The following is a 24,790-nucleotide window of genomic DNA, read 5'->3' on the forward strand; positions in this document are numbered from 1 at the left end:
CAGTCTCCTCCCCGCTTCTCCTTGGCCGACGTCAGTGGGGTTTCCCAGCATCTCCCCCTACGGCTATCGCATCAGGAGAGGAGACCAGCAGACAGCCGAGCATGCTGAAGCAAGCCATATCTTATTTTTTTTTTTTATAAAGGACATGCACTGCAGAGCTTAATGTTATATCTCAGTGGGTTCTGTAGAAACAAAAGGCTTACCTTAAACGCTTTAAAATCAAACAAGGTTATACTTGGCTGCTCTGTGCAATGGTTTTTCACAGAGCAGCCCAGTTCCTCTCGAGAGTCTGGGGATGGAGGAATCCATGGACAGAAACAGAAGAATGGGAGAGAGTCTGGGGATGGAGATGGAGAAATCCATGGGCAGGAACAGAAGAATGGGAGAGTCTGGGGATGGAGAAATCCATGGACAGAAAAAGGATGGAAGAGTTCAAAGATAACGGGGAAAGAGTTTTCTATTTAATATTAAGAATTTAGTTTATTCAGCATGAAATAGAGCTTAGGTATATTCTGCAATATTTAAATTTTTGGTAAACTCATTCAATGAATCCAAGCAAACTGAGATAACATGCACTGCATTGATGCATTCACACAATTTCACAGTAACCATGAGATAAAATAAGGTTCAGGAAAATTCCTTTATCCCATAGTTTGCAAATGTACACTACAAACTGTTTGAAAATAAATTAATCTGTGAGGAAGGGCAAGCAGTAAAAATGAAAGCAAAACATTCCAAGCAGCCTATAAACCTTGTGATCTTTCTCTGCACATATCTTGAAGTGCTTTATTGCTCCCTTGAGCAGGCCATAAGAGAGACCTAGTTTGAGAATATTTTGAAGTTCCTCACTCTACCTATAGGTAAAGCAGGTAATAAATAGAATGTTCTTGTTTTAATTAAAAGAATTTTAGTAGTTCAACTGTGTGATTAACCTAAAAATCCGTTCTGATAATTGCTGTTGTACTAACCCGACAGTGTATTCTAAATAGGAAGCTTTCATTTTGTTTGCAAATATTGAAGATTCTAACTATCAGCAAGGATAAGTCCTTACATTTAAAGAGCACCTGTCATTTCAGATCCATCATGGCAGCACCTGTTAACAGGCATCCACGTCCCTCACCTTAAAGTGAATGGGACTGTCAGTCAACAGCAGGTCAGAGAAGGCTGCTACGCAACTTTAAAAATTAGGATTTAAAATCAAGCCAATTTAAATCAAACTTTTACTAGCCATTTAAATCTACTTGATTGATAAATCGACTTGATATGTGCTTTTAAAATTCTATGCATGTTATTTAGCTGTAGGACATCCAAAAGTTCTGAGAATGCTGCTGGGTACTACCATGTTGGATGTGATCGCTGAAGCCTCAGTATACTCACTGGTCACGAAAGTGAAAGAGTAATAAAATACTGCAAGGAGAGGGCTATGACATGCAAGCAGAGGGGAGCTGAGCTAGAGAATTGACTAAGGCTTCTTTCACACTGGCGGTATGCTTACCGCCCTTCTAAAGGTTCTTCAAAGTGGATGGTTTTTCAGAGGTTTGCATAGCAGCAGCTGACAGGCGTTCATGAGACTGAAATGTTTTTTGGTCAATTGCTTAAAGGCACTTTTAGATTATGGGACCACACTGCAACTGCGAGACACTTGGCTCGCAGTTATGGTGTGGTCCCGCTGGTTCAATGAGCAACTTTAACGAGGGGTGCTGGCTGCTCTGCAGCCCAAGTCAAAAATGCCACGTGGTCAGGAAACCATTTACCTGATTTTTTTTTCTGTCAGATGCACATTTGAAAGCAATAATAAAGTGTGTGAGAGGAGTTTACACAAAAATCTACCATCTTACAATTGGTGAACACTACAAAATTTTGATAGCACAACGGCAAGATAATATGTAAAGGAAAGCATGGGGAAAACATGCACCAATGACACACAACACTTCAGACAAGAGGCAAAAGGTAGGACTTAAAACTTACTTTTGACTACATTCAGATTTTAAAAGGTCTAAAGCTTTGTGATCAGACCGGACCATTTTGCTGGTAAATGACCAGAGGTCTTTTTACACTTTGGCACTGCGCTGCTTTAACTGGTAATTGCGCAGTCATGCAATGTTGTACCCAAACGAAATTTGCATCCTTTTCTTCCCACAAATAGAGCTTTCTTTTAAAGGTATTTGACTGACTCTGCGATTTTTATTTTTTGTGATATAAACGTAAAAAGACCGCAAATTTTGAAAAAAAAAATGATATTTTCTACTTTTTGTTATTAAAAAAATACAATAAACTCAATTTTAGTCATACATTTAGGCCAAAATGTATTCAGCCACATGTCTTTGGTAAAAAAAAAGTCAATAACTGTATATTTATTGGTTTGCGCAAAAGTTGTCACATCTACAAACTAAGGTACGTTTTCTGGAATTTACGCAGCTTTTAGTTCACGACTGCCTATCTCATTCCTTGAGGTGCTAAAATGGCAGGGCAGTACAAAACCCCCCCAAATGACCCCATTTTGGAAAGTAGACCCCCCTAAGGAAATTGATAAGAGGCATGTTGAGCCCATTGAATATTTTATTTTTTTGCCTCAAGCGATTGAATAATGACAAATTTTTTTTTTTTTTTTTTTTTTTTTTTTTTTACACAAAGTTGTCATTAAATGATATATTGCTCACACATGCTATGGGCATATGTGAAATGACACCCCAAAATAAATTCTGCTGCTTCTCCTGAGTACGGGGATACCACATATGTGGGACTTTTTGGGAGCCTAGCCGCGTACGGGGCCCCGAAAACCAAGCACCGCCTTCAGGCTTTCTAAGGGCGTAATTTTTTGATTTCACTTCTCACTTATTACAGTTTTGAAGGCCATAAAATGCCAAGATGGCACAAAACCCCCACAAATGACCCCATTTTAGAAAGTAGACACCCCAAGCTATTTGCTGAGAGGCATGTTGAGTCCATGGAATATTTAATATTTTGCCACAAGTTGCCGGAAAATTACAAACTTTTTTTTTTTTTTTTACACAAAGTTGTCACTAAATGATATATTGCTCACGCATGCCATGGGCATATGTGAAATGACACCCCAAAATAAATTCTGCTGCTTCTCCTGAGTATGGGGATACCACATATGTGGGACTTTTTGGGAGCCTAGCCGCGTACGGGGCCCCGAGAACCAAGCACCGCCTTCAGGCTTTCTAAGGGCGTTACAGTTTTGAAGGCCATAAAATACCAAGATGGCACAAACCCCCCCCCCCAAATGACCCCATTTTGGAAAGTAGACACCCCTAAATTTACGGGTACACTAGTGAGACTAGGTAATAAATGGCGGGTGCCCTGAAACTATAAAAAAATAACTAACCAACCAGCGTCACCTGTAACAGTTATATGGTGATCACTGGTGAAAGGGTTAACTAGGGGGCAATCAGGGGGCTTTATGCGGTAGTATATGGGGGTCCCTGGCGCTATAAAAAGCTGCGGCGAACCTAAATACCTACCTGCCTAACTAGCGTCACCTGTGACACTAATACAGCGATCAGAAAAATGATCGATTAGGCTGGGTTCACACTGGAGTGATGCGGGAACGCCACGAATCCGCGGCGGGTTCCCGCATCGCATGCCTCCCGGCGGCAGTTCACACTGCCCTATGCGAACTACTAGGAGTGTCAGTGAAATGTTAATGACACCCCCAGATCAGTTCGCATATCGCAGTGCGATCTGCAAACTCGGATCGCATGGTGTGAACACCCATGCGATCCGATTCTGCTGCGGACCAAAAAAAGGGTCCCGTGCGAATTTGCGGCGGGTGCGGCGAATGGCTGAACTCGAATCGCAGAGATCGGATGTGATCTGCACTGCAGTGCGGTGCGAATCACATCCGTTCTCATAAACCGCTGCAATGTGAACCCAGCCTTAGTGACACTGGCAACGGGGGGTGATCACGTGGTTAAACCTTTATTGGGGGGGTTAGGGGGGTACATTAGAACTAAAGGGGGCTAACCCTAACTGCCCTAACAGTTATTACAGTCACAAATGACACCAATGCAAAAAAAAAAAAAAAAAATGCATTGGTGTCACTGTGACTGGGGGGGCAGGGGTAATTGGGGGTGTGATCGGGGGGTAAAGGGGGGGGTGTGAGTGTGCCTGGCATGTTCTACTGTGTAGTGTAGTGCTTGTGCAACTCACCGATGCTCTCTCCTCGGTGCCGGAACGAAAAATACCGAAACGGAGGAGAGATTACATCACTTCCTCTCCTGTGTTTACATTACAGGAGAGGAAGTGATGCAATGCTTCACTCCCATTCGTCAGGAGCGATCGCGAGGGGGTGGCCATGAATGAATGGCCGCCTCCTCATCACGATCGCTCCTGCACGGATACCGACCGCCGCAGGCACCGGGCGGGGGCCCGATCGGCCCCCGACCCGCGGGAAGGCAGGGACGTACATGTACGCCCATATGCCTGCCCGTGCCATGCTGTCGACGTACATAGTCGTGCGGCGGTCGGGAAGTGGTTAAAAAGGATCTTTGTGATAGTGGTAGTATTAAAAAGGTGTTTAATTGAAGTGACAGTGTTGAATGTATTAGCACAAAAAATTTATTTAGTTTTGTGCGTACCAACATTCTAGGAAAATGTATTATAGGTAAAGCAGGAATAATTTACACAGCACTTTACATACTGTACATTAACAGTCCCTGGCCGGAAGAAACGTCTAAATTGTCTGATGTGCATACACATAACTAGTACCAATTTAGACAGGAGACAATATTTCTTCCAGTAGGTCTCTCTTCAGAGTGTGAGGAAACTAATGTAAGCACAGGGAGAGCTTGCATACTCCATTGGAGATAGTGTCCTGACTGGGATCAAAACCAGGGACCCGAGGCTAGGCCAGGAGTGCTAACCACTTAGGCACTGACACTCAAGTAATGACAGACCTATACACAGGACAAAAAAAAAAAAAAACCCAATTGCGTTTTTGACAGGCACTTTCAGGAGGCATTTAGGCATGTCAAGCGTTTAATACTTTTTTTTTTTTTTTTTTTTTTTTTAAATAGTGTTTGGGGGAAAATACAAAAAACGTGCTTAAAGCGGAGGTCCACCCTAAAATGGACCTCCGCTCATCGGAATCCACCCCCCCCCCCCCTCCGGCGCCACAATTGGCACCTTTCAGGGGGGAGGGGGGTGCAGTTACCTGGATAATCCAGGTAACTGCACCCACTTCTGGGATAGCTGTCTGCGGAAAGGGGCGTAGATTACGCCCCTTTCCGCAACTGCCCGCCCCTTTGCGCAAGTGCCCCGCTGCCTGCTGGGAAACACACAGTTCCCAGAGGCAGCGGGGACCGTCCGGATTGCGCCGCGCGGCTCGCGCATGCGCAGTAGGGAACCGGGAAATGAAGCCGAAAGGCTCCATTTCCTGATTCCCATACCCAAGATGGCGGCGGCAGCACCCGAGTGTCGATCTAGAGATCGGCTCCGGGTGCAGACATCGCGGGCGCACTGGACAGGTAAGTGTCACCATTTTAAAAGTCAGCAGCTGCAGTATTTGTAGCTGCTGACTTAAAAAAAAAAAAAAAAAAAAAAAAAACGCGGAGTCCCGGCGGACTCCCGCTTTAAATACAGGCGAAACTTGCTTCATATGAGCATTTTTCTGCTGCTTTTTTTCTGTCAGCAGTACTGGCATTTTTTATGCTTCCTAGTGTGCACGAACCATAAAGCCCCATACACACTCAGTTTTTCTGCTGAGTTTTTCCTTCAGATTTACCAAAACCATATAGTATGAGGACAAACCTTAGGAATTTCAATTTCTATGCAATCAGGCAGGCCCTTGCACTACATGGTTTTGGTAAACCTGAAGGAAAAACTCAGCAGAAAAACTGATCGTGTGTATGGGGCTTGAGTGTTCTTGGGCACACTCCTCTGCTAACCAGACATTCCTGTTTCAATACATTGTCATCTATCGAGAGTTCTGTACTCTGGCAGTTTGCACCCACATGGAGAAACTACTGGACCACAAGTGAACTGTGCTCAAGACCACATCTTCCGAGTGGTCCCAGGCACGGTTCAGAGAGCACTTACTGCACAAACTGGCCCAAGGGAGGGGTGACCCATGCCCAGGACCATCACACGCGTTCCTGGTATAAGCTCAAGATTTGGGTGCTGCAGCAACATCCAGCGGGATACTGGTTCAAGTCACAACATAGATATTTGCCAGCACACCAAGGATCAGCACAAAGTGGCCTCCAAATGGGTGGTTTATTGCAGGATCACAACACAAGAAAGGTGTAACATTTCGGAGTCACGCAGGACCCCTTCATCACATGCCTGACAAAGGTCCTGCATGACTCAAACGTTGCACCTTTCTTGTGATCATGCAATAAACCAACCGTTTGGATGCCACTTCTGGTCCATCCTTGGTGTGCTGCCAAATGTCTACGTAGCGCACCCTTCGTCTCACGGAAGGCTGAATTATGCAGGGTGTGTGCTGGCTTACACATCCATTGGTTCCAGGATGTGATATTTGCTAGCGGACAAATCAAGAGAACACCTATAAGCAGATCAGGATTAAGAGAATAGCCAATGTTATTTAAGGTACTACCATAACAAAAAAAACCTTGGCAAAGAAAATGTTGCCATGGGCTTTTAATGTTAAATGAATCCTTTATATTTACAAAAGTATTGCATGTATTTTTTGATTCTCTGATACTCAAGCACAGTTGCAGTAACTAGTTCTTTGGTCTGAATATATGAGTAAATATCTTCTATGTAAAAGATCAATACCTGGCAATCTCGCACTTGTTGACATCCAGTCCCCTCTTTGGCATGTACCCCATCCCCCGCTGTGGTTCCTTACTGATGAATGTGTTGAGGTAGTGAACATATGGGGACTCATCTGTGATTTCAAAGTATCGAATACTGCTGTCACCCTGTTGAGAGACATCAACATTATCACATACTAAAAAACAAAAACGTAACCAACCTCCAAGTACAGGGGACTGATGGGCAGAAAATGCACAGTCATATGTAAAATGTTAGGGGGGGGGGGGGGGGGGAGATAGGAAAAGGACATAATGAAATAACAGTATTCGTTCCATGCGCTAGTATGGCACAGGTACGTTAAAGCTCAAGTCCACTTTTCCTGTCCATTTAATAGTTCATTCAGGCCAAAACCAGCTACCATATTTAATCAGCGTATAACATAAAATCCGGGGGAAATCGCGGGTGCGTGTTATACGCCGACCCCCCGGGCAGCCTTCAGCCCTTCTAGGAAGCTTTCGGCCGTTCTCGGAAGCCAAAAGCTGCCGAGAACGGCTGAAGGCACCGAGAACTACCGAGCTCCGCCGAGATACACAGGACATCTGGCTCTATCTCGGAGACACCATTTTTAAAAGGAAAAGCTGCAAAAAAAAATAAATAAATGACAAGGCTGAAAATGACACCGACAAGGCTGCATGACAAGGCTGCAAATGACACCGACAAGGGTGCATGACAAGGCTGCAAATGACACCGACAAGGGTGCATGACGAGGCTGCAAATGACACCGACAAGGGTGCATGACAAGGCTGCAATGGACAAGGCTGCAGATGGGCACTGATAAGGCTGCATTGATGGGCATTTAAATGTAAGTTTTTTTCCCCTTAAACTTCTCTCCTAAAAAGTTTTTTCCCTTAAAATTCCCTCCAAAACTTGGGGTGCGTGTTAGACACCAATAAATATGGTAATTACTAAATGAGGCTGCTGTGAGCATTCCATCATACTGTAGTAGCATCAGCTACATACAATATGCAGTGCTGTGTTCTGCCAATGGTCCAGGGCTGCATTTCAACTTTGCCCAAACAAAAAAGTGACAGAAAGATATTAGACAGGGTTTTAATGAGAATGTTTTGATTTTGTGGACAGGGACTCCTAAGATGCACATGATCCGTGGTATCTTGGATATGTTCCCAAGTTTTTAAAACTCACAATTTCTAAAGAATAAACTTGTTTTATCGAATTACTGGATATTTACTGTCACAAGTCAGGGTATACTATGTTTAGTTTAGATTTATGACAGAACTATTCAAATTCTACTGTAAAATAAATGAAGTAGACTTGACATTTATATATGAAATGCTTACTGCTTTATGCAACTAAGCATCTACTTGAAACACACTAGAATGCAATATAAAAACTTACAGCTGCACTCTGGCCTTGAAAAACAAACACTCGTTTATCCCTAAACCCTCTTCCATTTCTATAACTTTTTAAAATACAAATTCTATGACCAACATAATCTTAATATGTAGTCAAGAGATCTGCTTCAGTGCCTGTTCCAGTTACTGTGACTTGTCAGCTGTTCTGTATGTTGGTCTCTGTACAGAAGAGCAGTCTTATTGCCATCCCTCATATGAATGCTATCATGTCAGTATTGCAAATAGTGCAGGAGTATTTGAGTAAGCATTTTATGGGCACATCATCAGGATACAAGATTGGCACTACCAGAAGTACCCTCCCACAGTGCAGTCCTGAAGATTGGAGGACTGGAATACTGTCATGTGACTGAATAAAAATGAAAATGAATGCCCAAGAGCAGTTGGAGGGTTAAACTGTTTGTCTTGCATTCAACTTTATGAATGAAATGACTGTAGAAATTCTGACTGGAGTGTGCAATGCCCTCCTGTGCTTGCATGGGACTGTGCCATAAGCTTCAGTTTCTACAAACCAAAAATAAACTGGTAGTTAATCTTTCTGGAAAATGTGGCCCCGTTTAAACCTGATTATGACAGAAAACAGCCCAATGTTTTCTGTAAACACAAACTGTACACAGAGTGAATAATGACCAAAAAAGGATTTTTATAACAGCTTACCTGTAAAATCCTTTTCTTTGAAGTAGATCACGGGACACAAGCCATAATTACTATGTGGGTTATAGGTCACCTTCAGGTGATGGGCATGAGCATGCCTCAAGACAAAAAGTGCACTCCCTATATAATCCCCTCCCACTGCTGGGAGTTCCTCAGTTTTGTAGCAAAGCAATACACGTGTATATCAAAGGAGGGAGGGACCTCTGTGTTCCATGATTTACTTCAAAGAAAAGGATTTCACAGGTAAGCGGTTATAAAAATCCTATTTTCTTATCGTACATCACAGGACACAGTGCCATAGTAGTTACTATGTGGGATGTCCCATAGCTATGCCAACTAAAGGGAGGGAAACGCAACAAAGTAGGGCACTAAGACCAGATGACTCATACTGCAGCCTGCAGTACACTGCCCCCAAGGCACTATCCTCATGACCTTTACATCTACATGATAAAATCTGGTAAATGTATGGACTGAAGACCAAGTTGCAGCCTTGCATATCTGAGCCATGGAGACCTGGTAATGCACTGCCCAAGAAGCACCAACAGCCCTGGTGGAGAGCGCTTTAATATAAAAAAAGGAGAAATTTTCCTCTTTAAACCATAAGCTTGAACAATCGCTTGACGAATCCATTTAAAAATATAGTTGACTGACACTGCTTGTCCTCTTTTAGGACCGTCTGGCAGCACAAACAAAACATCTGTTTTACAAATCTGAGTGGTCACTTTCAAATAGACAGCAACTGCTCTCACCACATCAAGATAATGTAGCTACTTTTCTTTCACAGAACAAGGTTCTGGAAAAAATGAAGGCAGAACAATATCCCAGTTCAAATGAAAACCGGACACTACGTTCAATCGGAAATTAGGATGAGGCCGCAATACAACCTCATCCTAATAAATACTCAAAAATGGCTCTTCACAAAAAAGAGCAGCCAACTCTAATCTTCTAGCAGAAGATATGGCAACCAATACAATTATTTTCCTTGTCAAGAGTATGAAGAGACTATCTTGTAGTGACTCAAAAGGCTGTTTCTGCAATGCCAACAGGACTAAACTCAAGTCGAGGGTTTAGGGGTGACCCAACTGGAGGATTAATCCGTGATACCACTTGAATAAACTTACGAACCAGAGAGCGTGAAACAAGTGGTCATTGAAAAGAACACTGATAAGGCCGACACCTGGCCCTAGATAGAACTCAAGGCCAGCTTCATTTCTAATCCCATTTGTAGGAATTCAAGGATCCCATCTATGACATTTTCTAAGGTGTCAAACTCTGGATTCACACCAGGAGGCATATGCCTTCCAGACCATATAGCATATGACTCTGGAGGCAGACTTCCTAGCTTTAACCAAAGTAGAAACTACTGAAGTTGACAACACACGGTCCTTCAGAACGTGGGTCTTAATAGCCAAACGATTAAATGTAGCATTTGTAAGGTAGGATGGAATACCGGACCTTGCGAGAGAAGGTCTGGCCATAGTGGTAGGGTCCAAGGGTCCCCCATCGCCATCTTTACGATCTCGGCAAACCAAGATCTCCTGGGCCACAAGAATCACCTCCTTTCGTTCTTGATCGTGCGAAGAAGGCACGGAAGCAGCAGAACAGGAGGGAATGCATAGATCAGTGAAAATCAATCCCATGGAAAAAACCAAGGCATCCGTTCCGAATGCCATCGGATCCCTTGTCCTTGAAACAAAGTTGACGATCTTGTTGTTGAACCTGGATGCAAACAGATCAACGTCGGGGTGAAGGGACCATTCTCCCGGGAACAATTGTTGGCAACTCAAGTAGTCTGCCTGCCAATTCTTTATTCCTGGAATGAAAATTGCTGAGAAGGAATGCTTTCTGCATGAGAAATAGGATTCACCTCTCTGGGCCGCACGACTTCTCATGCCCCCTTGGTGATTAATATAGGCCACTGCTGTGGCAATGTTGGATTAGATCCAGACAGGATAATTCCTTAGTCTGAGCGTCCAGGCCTCTAGAATATTGATGGGCAAGGTCATCTCAGATTTGGACCATTTCCCTTGGACAGATGCTTCTTCCAGGACTGCTCCCCAGCCCAAAAGGCTGGCACCTGTTATCATCTTCCAGGTAACTGGTAACCAACTGAAGCTCTGACGCATGTTGGGATAAACACATTGGGAAGTCCAGAGCTTGGACCCGCTTGTTCAAAGTTGACAGGATACTGTTTTGCAGCAGTCTTGAATGAAACTGCGCATAAGGAACAGTCTTGAAAGAAGCCACCATCTTCCCCTATAACTTCATGCAAAGTGAAATAGAAGGATTCTTCTTTGTTTTGACGAATTGAATCAGTTTCTTTATGGAATTGACCTTTTCCTGGGGCAAAAACATCTTCTGAACTGTATCTGATTAGCCCCAAGTACTGCAATCTTCTTGAAGGTTTTAAGGAGTATTTTTCTAGGTTGAGAATCCAGCCTAGGCATTCCAGGTAGCCGACTGTGGTGACCAAGCTTTGGTTTAAGTGGGCTACCGACTGATCAGGAGTAGATCGTCTAAGTAGGCTAGTATAATTATACCTTAAGCTCTTAGTCTGGCTAAAGAAGGAGCCAGGACCTTTGTAAACACTCGAGGTGCAGTAGCTAGACCGAACTGTAGAGCTACAAACTGAAAATGAAGATTTTCTACCTTGAGTAGAAAACTCTGGTGAGCAGAGAAAAATCGGCACATGGAGACAAGCATCCTTGATGTCGATTGATATTATATTATAATTATTGCTTGATACACCATTTTTTATTTACGTGTGTGTAAATTATATATATATATATATATAACATACATACACACACATATGCTGTTCTTTGATCAATACTATCCACACAGTACATAATATTGGTGTATATAATAATTCTTTGTTTAATATTATTTAACATTACAGCATGTGGTCAGTATTCAGAGAAGAATTAGTTGCACAGGATTAGAAAAAAAAAAAAAAAAAAAAAACAATCTCATATACCCAATTCTATATCCACAGTTGATCCAGAGGGAGGCAAAAAAACCCCAGCAGAGCATGATCCAATTTGCTAAAGCATGGGAAAAAATTCCTAACTGAACCCCCCCCCCCCCCCCCCCCCCAAGAGGCAATTGGATTTTCCCCAGATCAACTTTACCTATAAATGTTAGTACCCAGTTATATTATGTACACTTAGGAAATAATCCAGGCCTTTCTTAAAGCAATCTACTGAGCTGGCCAGAACCACCTCTGCAGGGAGTTTATTCCACATTTTCACAGCTCTTACTGTGAAGAAACCTTTCCGTATTTGAAGAGGAAATCTCTTTTCCTCTAGACGAAAAGAGTGTCCCTTGTCCTCTGTTTTAAAGTGAATAACTCAACTAGGGATGCACCGAAATTTCGGCCGCCGAAACATATCGGCCGAAAATGGCCCTTTCGGCAAAAAGCCGAAAGAGAATTTCCGCCGATACTGGTGCCGAAAATGGGGTGGGGCTTGCGGGGCTTGGCCCCGCCCCCGGTGGTGTCCATCACGGGGGGTGTCCTATCCTTAGCTCTCTTGCTCCCCTCCCTCCTCACCTATGCTGCAGTCAGCCTGTGGGGTCTCGCTCTAAAGTCCCCCTCTCCACAGCCGATGTGTAAATCGGCTGTGCAGGAGCTGGGCTCGATGTTCACTGTGAAAGTGAAACCAAAGCAGAGGCGTCTAGCAGTGTGTGCTGTGCTCTCTGCCTCCCCCTAGAGTGCAGTACCCAGCATGGAGATTAATGAAGAGCTGCAGCTGCCAATAAAAAAAAAAAAGACTGTCTATATATGTTTGTATGCCTGTGTGTTGTGTGTGTTGTATATATGTGTGTTATGTATGTATGTATGTATGTATGTATGTATGTATGTATGTATGTATGTATGTATGTATGTATGTATGTATGTATGTATGTATGTATATATATGTATGTATGTGCATGTTTGTATGCATGTATGTATGTATGTATGTATGTATGTATGTATGTATGTATGTATGTATGTATGTATGTATGTATGTGCATGTTTATATGTATGTATGTTATGTGTGCATGTTTATATGTATGTGTGTTAAGTGTGTATGTGCGCATGTATGTGTTATATGTGTGTTGTATGTTTTATATGTGTATGTGTGTGTGCACGCGTTTTTATATGTGTATGTTTATATGCACTTGTGAGGCACAGGCAGGCTACATGGCGGGCACTGGTAGGCTGCTGGCACAGTGAGGCTGCATTGATTTCCTGTAGCATGTCCGCAATCTCTGACCAGCTCCTGTAGCATGCCTGCAGTCTCTGACCAGCTCCTGTACCATGCCTGCAGTCTCTGACCATCTCCTGTACCATGTCTGCAGTCTCTGACCATCTCCTGTACCATGTCTGCAGTCTCTGACCAGCTCCTGTACCATGTCTGCAGTCTCTGACCAGCTCCTGTACCATGTCTGCAGTCTCTGACCAGCTCCTGTACCATGTCCGCAGTCTCTGACCATCTCCTGTACCATGCCTGCAGTCTCTGACCAGCTCCTGTATCATGCCTGCAGTCTCTGACCATCTCCTGTACCATGCCTGCAGTCTCTGACCAGCTCCTGTACCATGCCTGCAGTCTCTGACCAGCTCCTGTACCATGCCTGCAGTCTCTGACCAGCTCCTGTACCATGCCTGCAGTCTCTGACCATCTCCTGTACCATGCCTGCAGTCTCTGACCATCTCCTGTACCATGTCTGCAGTCTCTGACCATCTCCTGTACCATGTCTGCAGTCTCTGACCATCTCCTGTATCATGTCTGCAGTCTCTGACCATCTCCTGTACCATGCCTGCAGTCTCTGACCATCTCCTGTACCATGGCTGCAGTCTCTGACCATCTCCTGTAATATGTCCTCAGTCTCTGACCATCTGATGTATGAAAATATTTTTTAAAAACAGTCTTTTTCGGTATCGGTGCTGTTTCGGTATCGGTTTCGGTTTTCGGCCTAGTGTATTTTTCATTTTCGGTATCGGTTTCGGCACCAAAAAACCCATTCGGTGCACCCCTAAACTCAACGCCAAGTTCACTATATGGACCCCTTAGACTGCTTTCACACCACACCGCCCATTACGTCGGTGGTAAAACGCCGCTATTTTTAGCAGCATTTTACCACCGGATTTGCTGCGCATTTCGCATGCCCTGGTGTGAAAGGGGTGTTATATATTTGTACATGTTGATCATATCCCCTTTAAGCTCCTCTTATTAAAAGTGAATAAATTAAGTTCCTCTAATCTTTCCTCATAGCTGAGCTCCTCCATGCCTCTTATCAGTTTGGTTGCCCTTCTCTGCACTTTCTCCAGTTCCCCGATATCCTTTTTGAGAACTGGTGCCCAAAACTGAACTGCATATTCCAGATGAGGTCTTACTATTTGAACAGAGGCAAAAAAAATGCTATATCTCTCTCGCTGGAGTCCATACCTCTCTTAATACAAGAAAGGACTTTGCTTGCTTTGGAAACACCAGCTTGGCATTACATGCAATTTTTGAGCTTATGATCTACCAAAACCCCCAAGATCCTTCTTCACTATAGATCTCCCCCCAGTTGTAGTCCCCCTAGAATGTATGCTGCATGCATATTTTTAGGCCCCAAGTGCATAACTTTACATTTCTCAACATTAAACCTCATCTGCCACACAGTTGCCCAATTAGACAGAGCATTGAGGTTGGCTTGTAAATTGGAGACGTCCTGTAAGGACATTATTCCACTGCATAGCTTGGTGTCATCTGCAAAGGCGGAAATGTTACTTTTGATTCCAGACCCTATATCGTTTATAAAGATATTAAAAAAATTTGTAATGGTGTAGTATTGTAGTCACAACTTTTTTGTTCAAGTGAACATTAACACATCATTAGAGTTATCATTGTGAAGGATTTTCTCCTCTTACCACTAGATAAATTGGTGTAGCGCCTGATAGGGCCTCTTTGGTCAATAATATATTTTTTTTTTAAATGCTCACCACTAATGTATTTTTCTGATTCAATTCTATTTTGTTTATTCATTCTCTCTCTATATCTTGTATATTTTCTAAACATATTTATACACACTTGTTGGTTGTTTTTTTCAATCATCCCATATATACACACATACACCTCAACGGGATGTGTGTATATAATATACTTTGATTACTATCCATGCAATCACAAATGCCATTTAGCAAAACTAACAATATTTTCTACTAGTGTTTGTTTCCCATTTCACAGGTGTGCTTAATTCTTGGATTTCAAGCTCCAGCTGTGCAGAAGGCACGTTTTCCCAATTGTCAAGTTTCAATTTGTGGATTCTCAATTCAACTTACCTTCTTATATACATAGTTGGTGTTTGTCTAATTTAGCTATGAGTAAGCATCCAACGATGTGAAACACGTTAGCCATCCATCCCCGTTTGTTCTTGCCAGATGTGATTTTTTTTAATTTTTAAATTCTACAATAAAGATGCCTTTCTATGGAGTGCAGCAGTCCAGGACTTCTTTTCCTACACTATTGTGCAGATCCTGCTCCTGAGAGTTCACAGTAGGGCGGGAGCACTTTTTAAGGTGCGGAGGCTTTGAGAGCAGCATTTCCTTTCTATTTGATGTCGACTGACGCCAGAAAATCTCCCCCTTGTAGGATGGAGACTACTGATCAGATTGTGAAAAGAACGGATATTCAAAAACAGGTTTAGATCTTTGAGATATCAAATGGGTCTGACATCCCCGTTTGGTTTTGGAACTGTGAAAAGGTCTGAATAAAACACTGATCCTTGCTCTTCCAAGGGGACCACCGATATCACTCTTTGGAGAAAAGATGATCCAAACATAGAAAGACTTTTTTCCCTGGATCTCTGGGAACGCTCAACCTGAGAAAACAAGGCAGGAATTCTCAGAACGATAGTTTGTAACCTAGAGGTATATTGAGGAAGCCACCCATCTGCCTTGACATTGTTCCTGCCAGATCCTTGAAAACTGTATAAGCCTTCCCCCCACTCGAGCGAACGGGGTGCCCCTTCATAAGGAGGCTTTAGTATTTTGTGGGTTTCCTCCCCCAGGTCCTCTTTTGACCCTGGGACTGACCCTGAGGTTTACCGCTTGCACTTGACGGAGAAGGCCATCGTGACTGCCTGGAGGCTAATGCCCCTCGCACTGGAGAAGAAGCACGCCAAAAAGAAAATTGCTTAAACGTCTTAACTGGAAGACGGGGGCTTTTCCCCATTAGAAATTCTTGGGATATACTTATCCAGATAGTCTGCAAATAACCGTTCACCATGAAAATGGGAAACTGGCCAAGAGCTTTTTGCATGGTGATTTGGCTGACCAATTTTTCAACCATAGGATTCTACACACATGTACCAGCCCTAGCATGAGTTGTGAGGCCTGGAGAATAGAATCTTTCATAGCGTCTACTGTAACACTTCTAATATCCTGGCCAAATCTTGGGCCTGCTGATCAGGAATAACCTTGAGTACATCCATAAACTGGTCCTTTAAGGACTGAGATACTCCGATCGCTGCCAGCGCAGGCTGAACTTGTGAGCGAAAGTTTTTTTTAAAAAGGAATTCCAACTTCTTATCTGTTGGGACCTTTAGCATATGAGCATTGTCGACTGGACAAGTCAGGTTTTTGTTTACAGAGGACAAAGTGTCAATTGCTGGAATTCCCCATTTTCTTATAAAACTCTTCCTCCATAGGATAACGTATTGAAAACTTTTTCAGAGGAATAAAGCTATTTCTCTGGGTGCTTACACTCAGAATACATAAGCTTTTGAATGAATGGATAGGAAAAGCATGAACCGATTGGGGAGGCTTTAGTGAACCCAAACCAGAAGGGGGCTCATCAACTGACTTCGCTGCTGGCAGTAAAAATGTGGAGCGAACCACCTTTCCTGCGAACCTGATCTTTCTGTATTTGGTTCTTCAGAAGAGGAGACAGACTCTTCCTGGTCCCCCGAGAGAAATTTGTCATCTCTCGCCTCTTGTTCCTCAGCATGAGGGACCTGAGAAAATGGATGGGGACTTGTTACGCTTAGTTCCACATCAATATTTTGCTCCAAACTAAAAATGATTGAAGAAAAAAAACCTCCTTAGTAATATACACAGGGGCTGCAGTGTTAAGAGCAGCTGCAACATTTGCCCCTCCTGAAGGCTCACTCTCACCAGCCATATTACTCTCAAGGGGAGGATGCCATCTTTACCGAGATGGTTCTAGGCTTCCGTGTGACTGTAGAAGTCTTTCTAGAGCCCCTTTTAAGGTGTTTTTACCGCGCCCCCTTCTGACCATAGCCCGATGCACAAAGCAGAGGTACTACCAGAAGGAATGCATTCACTTGCTTGAGCAATAGTCCAGCTCCATTGCAGCCATTAATGGCCAGCCTAATGCAGCAGGAAATGTGTCAAATGGAATGCCTGTGTCACCAAATCTTTAATATGCCACCTTTGCTCGTGTCCCTTCAGCAGCCTGCAAAAGCAAAAATGGTGCTTCTTAAAACACTCCTTTGCACACTGGGCGTTGGAGGACACCAACACCGCGCTATGCCCCACCTGTAATAGCACCACCGCCAGTAAAAACGTTATGGCAGTGATTCTCAACCAGGGTTCCTCCAAAGGTTGCTAGGGGTTCCTTCAGCATTGGGCAATTTCTGCCTCTCAGATAAGTCCCCACTGACACCATCAAACTTTTTAGCTATCTGTAAGGAGGCAATTCTTCCCAATGACCACAAGTGTAAGGACCATTCTTCCAACTGACCATCACACTATTGTATCAGGAGTTGTATATTTCTAATATTTAGCAGGGGTTCCACAAGATTGGAGAACTACTTCAAGGTTTCCTCTGTGCTGAAAAGGTTGAGAAAGGCTGCATTATGGTCTTAATACCAAAAAGTACTGGATCCCAGGGTCCAGCTCTCTAAAGAGAAGCTTTACAGGTAAGACCTAGTTTCTTTGGACACCGGTACCATTCAATTCGGCCAAAAAGACACTTTGAATGGATCCGGCTGCATGGCTAGCCCCAGCAAGAATTGCTCCAGTGGAGCTCGGCACATCTTCACTTGTGACCAACACCTTAGACACTGGCGAAAAAACTGAGGAACTCCCAGCAGTGGGAGGGGTTATATAGGGAATGCACTTTTTGTCTTAGGGCGTGCCAGCGTCCATCACCTGAAGGTGGCCTATAATCACATAGCAACTACTGGCTCGGTATCCCATGATGTACGATAAGAAAAGATTTTATAAGCAGGGTGCTCCTTTATTCATGACAAGCTAATACTAAAACATTGGTCAGGCATTGTCCAAGAAAGTGTAAAATGTTCACCAACAACCTTGACTGCATTAGCTAACCACCAGTTATAATGCTTACACTTCTGAGATGTTTAAAGTGATTTGATCAGTGCTTGTCCAATACTGAAAAAAAATGATTTCCCGTTATGCTGATCCTTTAGCTTCCATTATTTGAGTTACTGATCCGGAACAAGTATGCAGAACAGGAAAATTTAAAATAGTTTTAAAGCGGTAGTAAACCCGCTAATTATTATTTTTTTACCACCTGCAAAGCAAAAGGCATAATGAGCTAGTATGCACCACTGCCGAATTTTCAGCCGAGAATCCCCTTGTGCGCATGCGCCGCTGCAGTCAGTGGCGCATACCGAGGGGAATATCTCCTAAACCGTACAGGTTTAGATTTTTTTTTTACCTACAGGTAAGCCTTATTATAGGCTTTCCTGTAGGGGAAAAAAAAAAAAAAAAAAGTATACAACCACTTTAAAGAGGAAGTAAACCCCTTCAAACCACTTTGACCTACAGGTAAGCCTAGATTAAGGCTTACCTGTAGGTCCAAGCAATATCTCCTAAACCTATATGGTTTAGGAGATATTTGCCCAAAAATGGGCACCGCTGTCTACGGCGCATGCGCCGTAGACAGCGGCGCGCAGGCGCACTAAATGCGGCAAATCCAAGAATGGATTTGCCTAATTTGTCGACTCCCGTGCGCATGCGCGGGAGTGACGTCATCGCGGCTTCGCCGAATGGCAGAGGCGGAGCTGCGAGACGCGACTCCCGTGCGCATGCGCGGGAGTGACGTCATCGCGGCATCGCCGCTATCATTGGTCGGAGCTGCGAGACGCCACCAGCAAGATGGATGCGGCGGACTACAGGGATCAGCGGCGACTTCGCTGGCTCCTGTGTCAGGTAAGTGACACATAATGAGCTACTATGCGATGCATAGTAGTCCATTATGCTTTACCTTTGCAGGGAAAAAAAGAGGAAGTAAACCCATCAGGGTTTACTTCCTCTTTAAGTAATCGTAAAGTAATAATCTGCATACTCCTTCTAGGCTATTGATGCCATGTACTAAGGCAAGAGGATAATGGTCAGTCATGTTTGTAAACATTAAAATAGAGGTATAGACACCTACAACTACATATAAATAACCTGTTTATAAGTATTCATAGCCAATATTTTCCAGTTTACTGCATAGATTCCTTTTCCAGGAAGAAGCCATGTGGATCCAGGTGGCTTCTTCCTGGGATGGGTAGATTGGACAATATTGACTTTGGAGGTTTATGATGAGCTTGTGATAGATAAAATGTATGCTTACAAATTACTATACATCAATAAACATTCTACAAAGGTAATATGCTAGACTGAAGCTCCCTGTTTTTTTTGCCATTTCAGTGTTATGGGATCTGAGCTTCCCTAACCCCAAGAGGGCAGTACAGCGTGGTGGCCTTTTTATGACTGGAAAAGTTGATGAATGATAGACAACCTGAGTCTGATCACACTTGTGTAGGAGGTCGTTTGTATTGACGGGAACGCTACTGAACGCTGTTGCTTATATTCACAGATCAGGGTCTTACAGCCTTCCCACATTTAGCAAAATAAAGCAGTCAAAGGGTTTGTAAAGAATGCTCCTCGGTTCTAACATTAAAAAGGACAGCTTTGCCAGGCAGGGCTGATTGCAAGTTGGCTTCCTGGCACCCGATACTTTACTGCATAGGTGCAATTATGCATTTTATAAAGATTAATGTTGGAGACCATTAATCTCTATGGAGCATGTAAATGCACCTACACAGCACAGCAAAACTGCAGAAGAAAAAGTAAACCCTGCCTAGCACTGCTAAAATGTCAGGCAGTGTAGAGGAATACTGAAAAAAGCATTTGAGGTCTGATCTTTTTGTGATAGCCTTTTGCCATAGCAATTTCCCCAATGCAATGCTAAATTATAAAATTTTATTTCCTTTCAAAAGTGATAAAAACAAACAAAAAACGTACGCTCACCTTTCCACACAAGTAAATTATATTTGTATCAGGGTCATAGAAAGGTAGCAAGACGCCGTTGCTAGTGTCCATTTCATGTAGTGCAATAGGCTCATCCATACTTTTCTGTAAACAAGAGGTCACTTATTAACAGTGCAAACTCAATACAGATATTACCCAGCTCTACATACTTTACCATTTTCAAATTCTAACATTTCTCAAAATATATTAGGACCATTGTACCAACTTAAAAGTGGTCATAAAGCGATAATTTAAATGCTGAATGCAGGTTGGCTTATTTAGAGTTGAACTGCAAGTGAACAGCTAAACCGGTGAAACAACGGAGACTTTCACCTACTGTGCAATATCTTTTCATTTTAACCCACCCAGAGCAACATAAAAACAGAACCTAACATACTGGATTCCACAGTGCTAGCTGGCGCTCACTCATTCGACTGAATCCTGTTGTAAAAACGCTGCCATCAGCTAAAAAGATCGCTCTCATAGGTCGAGCTCCTTCGTGAGCTTTATCCTTCTCCTAAAAGAAAATGAAAAAGGTACATTTAAGACTTCAGAGTGCAAGCTCATAAAGAATAACAAAAGCACACAACACACACACACACACACACACACACACACACACACACTTTCTAGTCTCTTGATACCAAGTTTCAATTCTAGACTTCATTAGCAAACAAAATGGCATTCTTCCATGCACATCCAGCAATGGGCTCAAATAGGCACAAACCTAGCAACATGGAGAGCTTCCAGACATACAATCATACCCCAATCCAAATATTTATAACTGCATCAAAATGCTATGCTGTAAAATTGCACACAACAGCGACAAACTACATACATTTTTAAAAGACTTTACAGGTTACCACTTTAGATTTACAGAGGTCTACTGTTAGAATTACTGCCCTTGATCTGACTATTTATTTTGCTTTTTTATTGTTGCCACAGGGAATGCAAATATCCCCCCCCCCCCCCCCCATTAGTAGGTAGTGACAGGTACTTTAAAAAAAAAAAAAAATATGGGGTCCATTAGACTCTAGATCTCTCCTCTGCCCTCAAAGCATTTAACCACACCAAGATCGGTTAGATAACATGCTTTCCCAATGGCGCTGTTTAAATGCGGTAAAATTGAAGTCACAAAATGCTCGTAGCTTCCGGTTTCTTAGGCTATAGAGACGATTGGAGCTATTCCGGTCTCTGATCAGCTCTATGGTCAGCTGGTGAAACCACCGGCTGCAGTCTCTGGTTCCCTAGTGGGACAGGAGAGCCCCAAAAAAATTAATAAAAACAGAAGATGTTGTGAGGACGTTCACTCCCACTGCCTGTAAAAGCAGCCTAGCGGCTAGCCACATGTCAGCCAACTGCAAGTCCAGCAACATACCAGTATGTCGCGGGTCCTTGTTGGGCATATATTCTCTTTTTTTTTTCATGCAGCCTGTGGATAAACTTTTGAGTTCAAACCATCTGGTAAGCTTTCATCCTATCAGTGGTGGACTAGATTCACATATTTTATTATCGATTCACCATTTTCGGATGTCTTAATTATGTTATGAACACTTGGTGAATGTCCCTGTAAGGGCCATCCAGATTCACTACACCTATGGACTCCATGTTTATTTAAATAATTAGATTTTTTTTATACAAAAAAAAAAAAAAAATCACTGAGTATTTACCTCTGAGCTCCACATTGAGTAAATTTCACAATGGTTAATACAATCATTTTTGTTCACTCAAAGTTTCAGCGCTGCACTTTTTACCTTTAACAACATTAACGCAATAAACCAACAAAAATCTGTACCCAAAAAAAAAAAAAAAAAAAAGCAAAAAATAAACGTAAGAAATATATGCCGAAGCATGAGGCAATCTGCCCCCGTTAGGGGCAAATCCCCCCTCCACCCCTGCCCCCATGCTTTGGCATATATGTTTTGTTTTTTGTTTTTGTTTTTGTTTTTTTTAACTATGGTGGTGAAATAACCTCCTACAGCTCTGGAGATGCCGATTTATACATCATGAGAGCAAACGCTGATGCTGTCAAGATAAATAAATCAGTGCTGCAACTGAATGGCATACCTAAAGAAAATAATGGTTAACAATAAAAACACAGTAAAACAGTAAAGTATAAAAATGACATACCTGAAAAGCAAACATGATAAAATATAGTAACAATAAAACATTGCAGTTATAAAATACAGTAAAACAGAGCAGAAGAGAGAAAGAATAATAAGACAACTATTTTGGCCTTTTTAAATATATAAAAATATATATACATATACACATATATACATACACACACACACACATACTCCACTAGTGTGTGTGGTAGCATTTGTAACATTCACCAATGCAAAGACCAGGTTAGTTAGGACAGGAGGGACAATAGCGGGTGTCATGTCTATATCCGCGTTTTCCACAGACAGGGCACTTTGGGGTGCTCTTTTAGGTAGGGGTACCAGCAAGAGCATATGGAAAATGTCTCATGCAGCCGGCTCACTGCATTTGCTCTGGGAAGTTGGACCAAAGCACCGTCTGGAAACAGAAGGCCTGTGATGATCTCTTCCTGGATTTGTATAGCACATAAGTGTTAAGCAGAGCCAATTAGAATAAGTATACAGACACTTTTGTACCAACATCTGGCCTTATAGACAATAACGACACTATCAGCTGGTCGCCGAGGTCCACTCCTCTCATATTAATTGCTTCAGCCCCAGAAAACGTTACCCCCTTCCTGACTAGAGCACTTTATGCGATTCGGCACTGCGTCGCTTTACTGACAATTGTGTGGTCATGCGACGTTGCACCCAAACTAAATTGACATCCTATTTTTCCCACAAATAGGGCTTTCTTTTGGTGGTATTTGCACTATAAACAAAAAATAAGTGACAATTTAAAAATATGTAATTTTTTACTTTTAGCTATAATAAATATCCACCAATATATAAAATTATTTTCCCTCAGTTTGGGCCGATATGTATTCTGCATATTTTTTTTTGGGGGGGGGGGGGGAGGAGTCACAAGCGTACATTGATTGGTTTGCGCAAAATAGGAGATTTATGGCATTTTTATCCTTTTTTTACATTAGCAATGGTGGCAATTTGTGATTTTTATCGTGACTGCGACATTATGGCAGACACATGACACTATTTTGGGGCCATTGTCATTTATACAGTAATCAGTGCTATAAAAATGCACTGATTACTGTGTAAATGACACTGGCAGGGTAGGGGTGAAACACCAGGGACAATCAAGGGGTTAAGTGTGTCCTAGGGAGTGATTCTGAGGGGGGTGGGCTTCCACTCGCACGACAGCGATCACTGCTCCCAATGACAGGGAGCAGTGATCCGTCACGTCACTAGGCTGAAAATGCCTTGTTTACATAGGCATCTCCCCGTTCTGCGGCTCCGTGGCACGTTTGCTGGCGGACAGAGTTGACGGGTTATGCGGTGCGCACGCCCATATGACCACCGCTGCCATTGTGCCATCGTATATCGGCGTTCAGCGGTCGGCAAGTGGTTAGGGTTGTATTTGTGGACACAGAGGGGTTTCTCCACACCAGTCGCTGTTGGAATTTGGACTGTCTTATCTGCGTGAAGGGAGGACAGAATGAAAACTTTTATTATCCATCCACCTCAAGCAAATTACTACTTCTCAAGCAGGTTCTCTTCACCAGCATAAGACTGGAATCTGCAAGCCGCTGGGGTAAGCCCTGGCGATTAGATCGCACGGTGCCACATTCAGGGCCGCTGTTAGAAATCATGGGGCCCCATACAGCCTACCTGACGGGGCCCCATTGACCCCGCCCACAACCCATCCTGGCTCCGCCCATAACCCCACCCCTGCCTCCACGCTGTCAGGGCAGGAGGCAGGAGCTGGAACATTTAACATTTACAGCGCCCCACCAATCATAACTGCATCTGAATGGGAGAGATGTCAGTGTTTTGACATCTGTGCCCATTCAGTTTGTGTCTTCATACGGAGCTTTCAATCAGGTCTGCATGAAAAAGGACCTAATTGCAAGCTTGGGTGAAAGGTTATGAAAGGAGAGTGGTTTGGGGGTGGTAAAAATGCAGCTTGGCTATGTATTTTTACTGTCCCTTCCCCCATCACATGTGTAAAAGTAGCATCTCATTATGTGCACATGGTCATTATCATTATGATGATCAGAGCACAGCAGGTGCTGTGTGGCTCTGTCAGTGTAACATGACTGTGTGATGCTGACTTTGTTATGGCTGTGCTGAGTTATAGTCTGTAACACACAGTACAGTCATATATCAGGAAAGTCAGCACCACACAGTCATGTTACACTGACAGAGCCATACAGCACCTACTGTGCCCTGATCATCATAATGATAATAACCATGAGCACACAGAGTCTAGGGACTGCACATGCTACAATAGTGTGACCTGTCAGTGTGTGTGTGTGCAGGGGACTGCTTGCCTGTGCACCACTGCCATTGTCCAGATTACTCCTGCTGCTCTGTCTGTCTCAGCCGTCCCAGTGATAAGTCCCTCAAGCTGCAGCACTTACTGGATGAAGGGAGCCGTATAACAGTAATATCCATCCGCCGGAGAGGCATACAGTGAGCAGGAAGAACTTTAGTTTGTGCAGGTATACTGAGAATAGCATGCGGGACAGCATTGTATCCCTGCACCCGAAAATAGAAAAAAAGTCCCTCTTCTGCTTTCACCTCCTGGGCCCCTCTGGTAACCTGATGGG

At 43.2% G+C, this 24,790-nt stretch overlaps 1 protein-coding gene across 2 annotated transcripts in view; it reads right to left on the reverse strand.

The window, feature by feature from the left end:
• Positions 1-24,790, reverse strand: part of CORO1C (coronin 1C) — a 152,911-nt gene that overhangs the window by 12,240 nt on the left and 115,881 nt on the right. For both annotated transcript variants that reach the window (XM_077461291.1, XM_077461292.1), the window contains exons 6-8: positions 20,477-20,596; positions 20,080-20,184; positions 6,763-6,908 (exon numbers count right to left, since the gene is read on the reverse strand). In XM_077461291.1, coding sequence (XP_077317417.1) covers positions 6,763-6,908; positions 20,080-20,184; positions 20,477-20,596 — 371 coding nt within the window. The remainder of the gene's footprint in view (positions 1-6,762; positions 6,909-20,079; positions 20,185-20,476; positions 20,597-24,790) is intronic.

The sequence above is a fragment of the Lithobates pipiens genome, unplaced genomic scaffold, assembly GCF_037356315.1.
Source record: "Lithobates pipiens isolate NorthernLeopardFrog02 unplaced genomic scaffold, aLitPip1_a1.2 Scaffold_3, whole genome shotgun sequence".
NCBI classification, from domain to species: Eukaryota; Metazoa; Chordata; class Amphibia; order Anura; family Ranidae; genus Lithobates; species Lithobates pipiens.